General features: G+C 39.8%; 1 protein-coding gene across 1 annotated transcript in view; it reads right to left on the bottom strand.

Annotated features, from left to right (window-relative positions):
* Window positions 1-11140, bottom strand: part of Acbd6 (acyl-CoA binding domain containing 6) — a 137553-nt gene that overhangs the window by 65647 nt on the left and 60766 nt on the right. The window contains exon 6 of the mRNA XM_028758147.1: window positions 4182-4271. Within this exon, the coding sequence (XP_028613980.1) occupies window positions 4182-4271 (90 nt within the window). The remainder of the gene's footprint in view (window positions 1-4181; window positions 4272-11140) is intronic.

Genomic DNA, 11140 nt, shown 5'->3' with positions numbered 1-11140 from the left:
GACTGAATACTAATATACCTATACTATATACTGTAGACTGAATACTATTATACCTATACTATATACTGTAGACTGAATACTAATATACCTATACTATATACTGTAGACTGAATACTAATATACCTATACTATGTACTATAGACTGAGTACTGTTATAAAGATTCAAATTTCACAAAGAGCTAGAAGTGATAAGTGGCAATAGAAATCAAAATAACAGTCATTTCAGGGTGGTACAGGAAGTGTGGATTTTAACAGGAAGTAGCTTAAGAGAATGAATCTCCAGTTCAGGAAATGCTGTCACTTGATGTAAGTGGTAGTTACAAGGGAGGTGCATGTGCATGTATGTGCATGTATGTGCACAGCGAGCCATATCCTTAGGATTTCTGTACAATTTACCTTGCTGGGTTTGTTTTACATATACTTCAGTAATTTTAAAGGAAGAAAAGTAGTTATATGCAAAAGATGAGATTGCAATGTATTCAAATTTTAGAGGTAAGGTTGAGAGCTTAGACTTAGGATAGCTCCAGGGACTCTCTACGCTCTTGCTTCTCCATTAGTAGGACAGAGAGAGCAGTATCAGCACGTTGGTGACTAAGAGTCAGGGCACATAAAACACTGGGCACATGTAAACACTGAGACAAGTTTCACACCACCCCACATTCAGCAGTGTCACCAATGGTTTATTTACTACGCTGTAGTTTTCTCACATTTCTAAAACCTTTACCACAAACAGTTAGCAGCCAGGAGTTCACTGAAGGCACACTGGGCTTGTGCTTCTACTTACCTAAACAAATGTGTCTTTCTGATCTGTTTCAGCCATGATACAGGTGATACTCACCACACAGAATCTCACACGCCCACCACTCAATCTACTGCCTTAATACTACTTTATAACAAATCTGAGAACCTCTACCAATAAATCTTTGACATCCAAATGTCTTTTAATGTTGCCCTGGTTAGTTTGGTTGTCAACATGACATAATCGAGAGCCATCTGGGAAGCGGAAACCTTCTGCTCGTGCCTGTGAAAGATTGTCTTGACTAAGGCTAGATGTAGAGAACCCAGCCAACTGTGAATGGGGTCACCCCTGGACAGGTGGCCCTTGGCTATATAAGAAAGCTAGGCGACCGTGACCCAGTGAGCAGCATTCCTTCATGGTTCCTGTTGTAGTCCTTGCTCGAGTTCTACTCCTGACTCCTCAGTGATGGGATCAGGACTGGAAGTTCAAGCTAAAATAAACTCTTTCCTCCCTACGCTGCTTTATTGTGTTTTATTACAGTGACAAAAGTATCTAGATCATGTGGCTGTGGAGTGGTTTCAAGAACTGGAAAGAAGTGTCAAGAAGAAGAGTGCATATAAGTGTGTCTGCACACAGACAGACAGACAGACAGACACACAGACACACACAGAGACACACACAGCATTAACACCATTATCCTAACATCAAATATGACAATATCCCAACTTCCAGAGTGGAAGCAAAAGTCAAGTAAGCAAGAAGAAACAAAATATCTGTTAGCACACACTAACAGATGAAATCATAAAGGCTCTTTCTTAGAAATACACATTAGTTCCAACCTCACCAGTTCCACAGAATCCAGCCAGTGCAGTTCCGTAAAGGAATTTATGAGATAGACCGAAGAGTAAAAATGACAGGAATACACAGAACAGACCTGACACAGCTCTAATTATTTCATTCCAGGCTCTCAGGAAAGGTTATTCTTCAGTCAGTTGATAACATCAGCCTGCCTGTGCTGGGTTAGTACCAAGATCTATGGCCAAGCAAACAGTCCTAATAAAATTGATTTTCTTTTTTGGCAACCAATAAGCCAGTCAATAATAATATTGTTTAAGAAAGATTGAGTCATGAGGGAAGTGAACCTTTACTTCCATTTATTATTCTTGCATTGTCTCTATTTGAAAAGCGCTGTTTGTAAGGAAACCAAAAGAGAAACGACAGTGGGAAAGCTCTTCTGAGACCTGAGCACAGATGCCCAATACCAGGGGCTAGAGCGATCAGATAATAATCATCAATAACAAAGTCTGAACAACATAGGATGGGCATGTGAATGCAGGGAGGAGAACCCTGTGCCTGGCAGCACGCCACCCTAACCTATCAGTCCTAAAAACCCACGTGGAACCTCAGCTGCACCAAAGCATTGTTCAGTCCACAATGCTCTAAACGCCACACAAGGCAGGGATGGAGACTGTTTGCCTGGTATTATCCCAACAACAGAACTGGCAGAAACCTCAGATAGTGCTTAACGTGGGAACACTCTCCTTTAAAGTACCCATGAAGTATTTACAATCTTGTGTTGGCAAGAATGTATCAGCAGGTTCCTCTTGTGGCTTGCTTTAACTTAGTGAAAGTAAATCGAGGGGAAGACGATACATGCATTCACAAAAAGAGAAGCAACACTGTACAAAAATTTCTGAGTGAACAGTGAAGTCTTATCCCATGTTCAAACAGAGTATGGGCCGTGAGGACAAGCTAGAAATAGACTGAGATGAGGCCAGAGACTGCGGTAAGGAAGATATAGCAAGTCACAAGAAGCAAGCATGGTTATTTAGTGAACATTATTACAACAACTGGCTAGGTGTTTGGACAAAATAAAATCTCTATTAACATGTACAAATCACAGGGTAATTCTAGATGGCTCAAAGAAGTCATGAAAGGGAGAAAGTTTCAGGAAGAAGCACGAGGAACAGTTTTATCATGACGTGTGTGCATTAAACTTTGTCTTAAGATACATAAAATGTTTAATCTCTTAAAATTACATAAAATGCTTATATAATTCTTTTAAAATTATCAATCTAATAATAAATTATGCAAAAGACATGAACAAAAGGTTCATAAAAGTATAATATAAGATAAATTTTAAAATATACCAAAACAGTGGGTGGTGGTACACACCTTTAATCCCAACACTAGGGAGGCAAAGGCCAAACTGATCTACAGAGCGAGTTCCAGGGCAGCCAAAGCTATACATGTCTTGGTCTCTTTCCCCACTAAAAAAAAGGGCTCAGTACTGCTTAGTTGTTAGGGAAACGTAAATCAGAATCATGTCACGATGAGGTAAAGTTAACATGCCTCTTTAGAAAAGAAGGGAGAATAAGTGTTGCTAAGGATGAGTGAAGTTGGAAGCTGCAAACACTGGCGGTGGGGTTGTTATGGTACAGCTCCTACAGAGAATGGTTTAGAGATTACTCAAAGTTACATGTGAGAAATTACATATTGAATTACCAAAGGATTGGGCCTGGAGAGATGGCTTAGCAGGTGGGGGTTATTTGCTGAGTTTGCAGAGGACTTGGGCTAGACTCTCAGTATACACACCATAGCTCACAATGGTCAGTAACTCCAGTTCTAGGGGATCTAATGCTCTCTGAGGACACAGGCAAAACATTTCTACACATAAAATAAAGATAAATATGAAAAAAATTACCGTAAGATTCCAGTATTGTACCCTTAGGTAGATAACCAAAATAGCCAAAAAGAAGTATCAGAAATAAACATAAAAATAGAAAAACTGCACGAATGCTTATAGCATCATTACAGATGTCAAGAGTTAGAAACAATGAGTGGATAAAGAAAACACTGGATGCTCATATACTAGCAATCTAGCCATAAAATGAATGAGGTCCTGTGGTGTGTTCCACCAGAAATACAGCTTGACAATATGTGTAGGAGGAAACAAAACAGGAAAGGGCCTACCTCATGATTCTGCTTGCATGAAATTCCCCAGAGGAAAAAGCAAGTTAGTAGGGTAGGGGCTGAGGCTGGAAGAGGCAGAAGTAACTGCTTAACTGCTACAGGGTCCCCACTGCATGAGGACAATACTATGGAAATCTACAGCAGGGGCTCCAGAGACATATGCCTTAAGACAACTAATCACATACATTTTCTTATGAGAATTTTATTTCAGGTGTGTGTGTGTGTAGGGGCTGCAGAGCTCCAGCTCAGCGGGTAAGAGCAACGGATGCTCTTCAAGAGGACCCAGATTGGATTCCCAAGACTCACAACAGTCATCTGAGAGGATCCAATACCCAATTCTGCCCTCTGGAATTGTACACACATGATACACAGACATACATACAAGAAAAACACCCATACACATACAATAAAAATTAATGAATCTTAATGAAAAAGAAGAGGAGCAAGCTCCTTTTAAATGCACTCTTACCTGACAATTAATGGCAGCTTCATACTGTAGCAAGACTTTCACCAGCTCCTTATGTCCTCGGTCACATGCCCAGTGGAGCAGAGCTCTGCCCTACAAGGAGCAAATGGTGAAGAAACTTGTTAATCTATGTGTTAGCCATACAGAGCCCACATGCTAAGGAAAATGGGAAAACGGATACGTAAAACTGTAGATCAGTGATTCTGAGGACAAGGTAAGATGCACTATGGGAAAGCGACAGACAAGCAGCGGGAAGCCCAGAGCTCTACTTCTGGTCTTACCACACAGCAGCCCGTAACTGCTTTGGCTTAATCACTTTCCTGACCTGAGTAATGGAAAATGGTAATATAAACAACAAAATTAGTAACATGAGTTGGGCTGTCAAAATGGCTTCGCCCATAAAGATGCCTGTTACAAGTCTGACGACCTGAGATCCATTTCCAGGAAGAGAACTGACTGCTGCCAGCTGTTTTCTGATCTTCATGCAGGTACACATGTGTGTGCATACTTACACAAATAAATATATAAAATGCAATCAAAATACGTGCTGAGTGAGTAACCTCACGGCCAAGCCACGTCTCCAGCCACATCACAGACTACTTTTGACTTCTACCTATCAAAGACTTACAGTTACTATTAATGTGTTATTTGGTTTTTAACTGTCAGAAATTCTGAGGCCTACTTTCCTGCCCCAGCAAATAAGCCCTCCAAAGTTGCTGGGCTCTTCTGAACAAGTGGGTGATGTATGGTATAACTCTCCTTTGAGGTAAGCTGTGGTTCCTCATAAAGAACAAGATGCTTTTCCACACTGTAGGAAAGATTTAAATATATAGAGGTTGGGACAAGGGAGACCTTAGCAGCCTCCAAGGTAACTCTTCTAAAGCTGCCTACACTGTTTTTCACCATTTAGACTCTCTGGATACATGTATTAGTTCAACAGGTCACGTAAATGGCTAGGACAACCTCCTCCTTGCAGACTCCTTATTGGTCTTAGTTGCTTGACTGACTTTATTTATCTGGGAGCACCTGCTTTCTTACACAAAATCCTAAAAAGGATCTTGTACACATAAAAATTATAAAGGGGAAACAAACGTTTGAAAGCATGGGTAAATCAGCCTTGTGTGGTGGCACACACGCCTTTAGTTTCTGCACAAGTGGGCAGAGGCAGGCTGACCTCCGCCAACTTGTCTCAGTGAGCTCCAGGGCAGATAGGACTACACAGAGACCCTGTTTCAAAAAAAAAAAAAAATCAGATAAAAGCTTATCATTTTTAGTCTAATTTAAGTATTTAAAGAGTAGGTACTAAGTTCAACTATTAATAAGGCTCACTGCATAATTAAGGTGCGTGACATGCTTACATAGTGTACATGAGAACTATATCATCGTTAGAAAACTTAGTACTGCGTACTTATACCACAAGATGTATAGAGCATTTCTACTTCTTAAGCAGGCTCCTGATGTTCCTTAGGTCTGGCCCAATCATGCGTCACCAACTAATGCTCAACTAGGAATCCTTCACTGTTCCAATGGGAGAGCAGATGAGCAGCACACTTCACCGTTAATGGGGGTTATATTTTAAGTTTGTCACATGTGGTGCCAAAATGTACTTTAGAGGAGACACCTGTGACCGGAGTCAGGGGTGGTTCTCCCTTTGGACGCGCGCTCCAGAAGGATGGCGCACGGTCGGCTCTAAGAAGGATGGTGCACTCGCGGACATTTGGACTATGCTTTTTAACACATATTCTGACCTGCACTGTAATTAATTTTTGTAACACATTATTTTAATGGTACACTAATTAACCTTGAATTAGAATAAATTCTCTGACAATGACTTTCTGTAGAAGTGCTAGAGAGATCCACATTAAGACTGCCTAATGATTAATACTTTATGCAATGTTAAAAAGTTCAGAGACAGGAACAGGAGTACACATTTACAAACAGACGAGACAAAGCAGGCTTGGGGACTTCACCTGCATGTAGAATTAGATGAGTAAGGGTCAGGACAGTGGCGTCTGTGCCTTTACATCCTCAGATTATCATTTCTGAAAACATGCCCTCATTTAAGATAATTCCCAGTAAGAACATAACTGGTAATGCAGAGACGCAGCCTCGCAGTGGGACGACAAGCTCGGGAGGCAGCGACACCGAGGTTTCTTCCCTGTTTGGTTAACATCCTGCATAGGCCGACAGGATGCAGCTACTGCATTACTGTGGGTACAAGAACTGAGTTACGTTTGCTCAAAAACTTCTTCCAAATTTGTGTGAGTAATATAATCTCTTACAAATCTTTGAGCTATGTATATTTCTTGTTACTATAAAATATGGTAAGTCTTTGTTTCTACTTCTAAAATCCTACTGGAAAATTACCTTGGCAGTACCTAGGAGATGAGGGGATTATTATTAAAAAGGATTCTGCTAGGCCCTCAGAACACTACAAGCACTGTCTGGAGAGCTCTGGGTAAGTTCTGTAATTCAAATGCAGTAAACGCAGGGAGGAAAGTTCTCATCTATTAAGCAATGGTGTTAGCATGCCCTCCCTTAGACAGATGAATGACTCTAAAGTGCTTTCAAAGTGCACAGTAGCAACTAACCTATTAAGTGGTATTACTTTGATATCTTCTAGAAAACAGAAAGTAGGTCTTAATATTTTAAATGCTTCTTTGATAGCTTTAATTGTCCTAAACCATGTAGAAGTTTTAAATGAGACGTTTCTCCTATACACCACAAAATTAAATGTGTATACTTTATTATGAGTATTCTTATGGTATTTGGGGATCATATACAAAGTATCCTGTCTACACAGATTAAAAAAAACCCATAGATTAAAAAAAAAAAAAAAAAAGAACTGTCTGAAGCCGCTATATGTAAGGTTTTAGAGGTCTCTCCTTGCCATTGTACCAAATATTTATGGGAGAGTGCCATATAATTAGCAGATGAAATACTATAAAGAACACAGAATCATGTGATCCGACTGACATAAGGCCTGCAGACTACTGTCACAAAGAATGGGGGAGGTATCCTGAGATGTCCGGCTGCTGTCAGACACGGCCTCTGGATGTGGACGTGAACAGGAACAGGGTCACAGTAAACTGGAACTTTCACACTACAGACAGTGGACATCAAGGAGACACCAACAGAAACTGTCCAGAAGCTGCTGCAGGAGGTCTGACGATCTAGCTGGCTGTGCAAGCACTGTTTCCTGCACAGCTGTATCGATAAAGGAGTCAGATGGGGATTTGCTGCATTTATGGTAGCTGTAGGGGCTTACGATTTCCCAGAGTCCCGAAAAGTAAGAAATATCACTGAAAAGCCCCTGAAATTACGTTAAGACTTCTGACTCTTTCATGAAAAGAAGGTTTCTTTTTTGTTTGTTTGTTTGTTTTGTTTTTTGTTTTTTAAGACAGGGTTTCTCTGTGAAGCCCTGGCTGTCCTGGAACTCACTCTAGATCAGGCTGGCCTCGAACTCAGAAATCCGCTTGCCTCTGCCTCCCAAGTGCTGGGATTAAAGGCGTGTGTCACTGCTGCCTGACAAAAAGAAGGTTTCTTAACTGTAGCATACTTGTCTGTATGTTTGTCCGTGAAAAAAATACCATTATGACTTAATAAAGAATACTATAAAGTACGTGAAAGCTTTGTTTTGTGTTTTCTGTAATTTTTACATCAATTTTAATCATTAAACTGCCATTAAATTTATTAATAAATTTGTTAAAACTAATAATTATCTTTAAAACAAAAACTCTTAATTTTTTTTTTTTTAAGTAAAGTAGACTGGACTGAGTGTGTAGAGTTCCAGCTGAGGGAGATGAGTTCTGGGCAGGAGGTGGTGACAGCTGCACGAACCTACTCACAGAAAAATGGCAGCAATGGCATGTGTCCATTAAAATCTATGAAATAAGATGTCAAAGTTCATCATATGTAAGCTACTGTGCTACCATCTGATTCAGCATTAAGTATGCGTTTCTGATGTAATGTATGACTGTGGCAGTTTTGCTAATGAAAATTATAGTCACTAATTTTAAAACGCCACTGTCTGTATCAATGCTAATATGCATTTTGCCATCAGCGTGGAAAACAAAATTTCCTTCAAATTAGGACCTTATTGTGTTTTTTTTCCCTCCTTTTCCATTCCAAATCTTAAATAAAGGCATGAACTTAGCTTCAGAAGAAAGGCTACTTAAATCTTTACCTTTCTGCTGGGTCAACACTGTCAGTTTTATCATAGTTTTCAACAATTTCTTGAACCAAATATGTACATTACATTATGCTATGTGACACAGATCTAAAACAAAGCAAGAGGAAGTGATGGGGTCAACAGAAAGGTGACCTTCAAAATATCTAAAAGAAGCAAAATACAGAGAAAGTAGCTAATGATATCAATTATAGCTTCAGAGGTCAGAAGGGAAAGACCCACACTACAGCAGCAGCTTGGATAAGTATGGAAAACCAAGACTTATGTGTGAGCACACTGGGGGCTCACAGTAGACCTGCACTAACAACACGTCCTCTGTGCTGGTTTGAATATGCTTGGTCTAGGGAGTGGCACTATTTGAAGGTGTGGCCTTGTTGGAGGAAATGTATCACTGTGGGCATGGCCTTTAAGACCCTCCTCCTAAGCACACAGGAGCCAGTCTTCTCATAGCAACCTTCAGATGAAGATGTAGAACTCTCAGCTCCTCCTGCATCATGCCTGCCTGGAAACTGCTATGCTTCCGCCTTGTGATAATGGACTGAACTTCTCAATCTGTACGACAGCCCCAATTAAATGTTGTCCTTATAAGAGCTGCCTTGGTCATGGTGTCTGCTCACAGCAGTAAAACTCTAAGACATCCTCTAACTTTGTTAGCTCATTACTACTGTGTTCCAAACTCAACTCAGATTACTATAAAGACTTAAAATACTATTACAATGTCATCGCTAAATATTAATTTATAGAACTTACTGAGAAGCAATATGCAAGACAAGGATTATATAATTTATGCCTACTTTCATAATAATCTGCCTATGCCATAAATATACTTTAAAAATTATTCACACCTTCTTTCCCCCTTAAAAGACACTTTCTTGAAGCTGGAGAGGTGGTGCAGAGGCTAAGAGCACTTGGCTGCCCTTCTGGAGGACCCAAGTTTGGTTCCTAGTACACACATTTATTGGGGGCCCACGAGTGCTTGGAACCCCAGCTCCAGGGGATCTGATACCTTTTCCTGTCCTTTGAAGACATCACTACTCATGCAGTGAGCACTTAACACAGACACAGACAGACAGACAGACAGACAGACAGACACACACACACACACACACGATTTTCTTGGAATAACTACGGATGCTTAGCGTGTGTGACGGATGAGCTGCAGCAGTACGTCTCACACAGCCTGAGCCGGTGACCGAGATGAAGAGCCGCTCTGACAGGTGACCCTTCAGGTTTTCTCACAGTCTCAAGCCCCAAACATTTGCAGATATTAAAATTAAGTAAAAGTTGTAAATTAAATATAAAAGCCAGTACATATAATACCACATTCCTATAAATTTGGGCTTTGAAACACCTGACAGAAAAATCTTCCTGACTAGAAGGAATAACTACAAGACCTTTCCTCTTATGCAAAATACTATCTCCTAATTACGTCAACTAAAAAGACCATGTTACTTTATCAAGTTAGAAATCATGTCTTGGGTGGTAAATATGATCATATTTTATTAAATACATATGTGAAATTCTCAAAGAAGAAAAAAAACTTCTTTGAAAAAAAATATGCCTTGGGATGAAGGTGTAGTCCAGTGCCTAAAGGCTCTAGATTCAACCACACAGCAAAATAAAAAATAAAAAAATAAAAATAAGGAAACAAAGAAGACATAGCTTCTGGCTTTACTCTGTTATTAGCAACTGCATAGTAACTGTGGATGAATATGGACCTATATATACTGAGGTAGCTTCGCTGTACAAGACAGACACAGCCTACAGAAAAGGCATTTCATACACACTTTTCCCTGTATTACGATAGGTCTAAACACCTGCATCTTAGGTAAAATGATTAATATATTTAAAATAATTTAACAATTTATTGTGTCATTTTTAATGCCTTTAGTTCATATTATACATTCTTTTCCATTTATGACTATAATAAAGTTTATATAGTTCATAGCAAATTTTATATGTATTAAATGTAATTTTTAGTCACATAAGGGTAAGACTAAAATTGTTTGAACTTGTTAGGCTAGTATTTTTAATAAAAATAATAAAGATAATGTTATCTCCAGAAATCCTATATAATTTGTACAGAAATGTCTTAAATTCAAACATCAGAAACATGAACAGCCTTCTCTTTCAACACTAAACTTTCAACCAAGAAGCACAATTCTGAGGTATATACTTTAGTATTATCAACACTCACCAAATGTTCTTATCAAGAGCTTTAAAGGCCATGAAGCACTACAATTTATTTCACTTAGGATGTCAAATTTGATTCTGATTTTAAGCTCCAGGTCCCCACGTTCTTAAATTAATTCATAGAAATCCCTGATTGATAATAAAGGGCTTGCCATAAGTATTCAAAGCTCAGCCTGCGATGTCATGGTTGAAAAGGCAGAAATCTGCTTGGAGCAATGAGAGAACCCAACTGAATTCTTGGCGTCTCAGTCTATGAATGTGTAAGCACTTCATCTGTTCATGGAAACACAGTGTCCTGGCAGGCTGCGGTAACAGCAGCTGCATGGGAAAGAAACCAGAAGAGCTGAGCGGTCACACTCATCAAACACCGAGTGGTCAAGAACAGCTTTCCAAGTTCCTCCAGTTCCATTAACAAAAACGTGTTACTGTATAAGCTGTTTCTGTTCTAAGCACTTACAGTGACTACCCAATAATCTCTGCAGAGGGCACACTTGGATATGACCTTTACAACTATTTAGGATGAAAGAGAGGGAGGGAGGGAGGGAGGGAGGGAGGGAGGGAGGGAGGGAGGGAGGGAGGG

The sequence above is a fragment of the Grammomys surdaster genome, unplaced genomic scaffold (assembly GCF_004785775.1).
Source record: "Grammomys surdaster isolate TR1022 unplaced genomic scaffold, NIH_TR_1.0 130, whole genome shotgun sequence".
Classification (NCBI taxonomy): Eukaryota; Metazoa; Chordata; class Mammalia; order Rodentia; family Muridae; genus Grammomys; species Grammomys surdaster.
The sequence above is the reverse complement of the archived record's forward strand: the minus strand, read 5'-3'. Positions and strand labels throughout refer to the sequence as shown.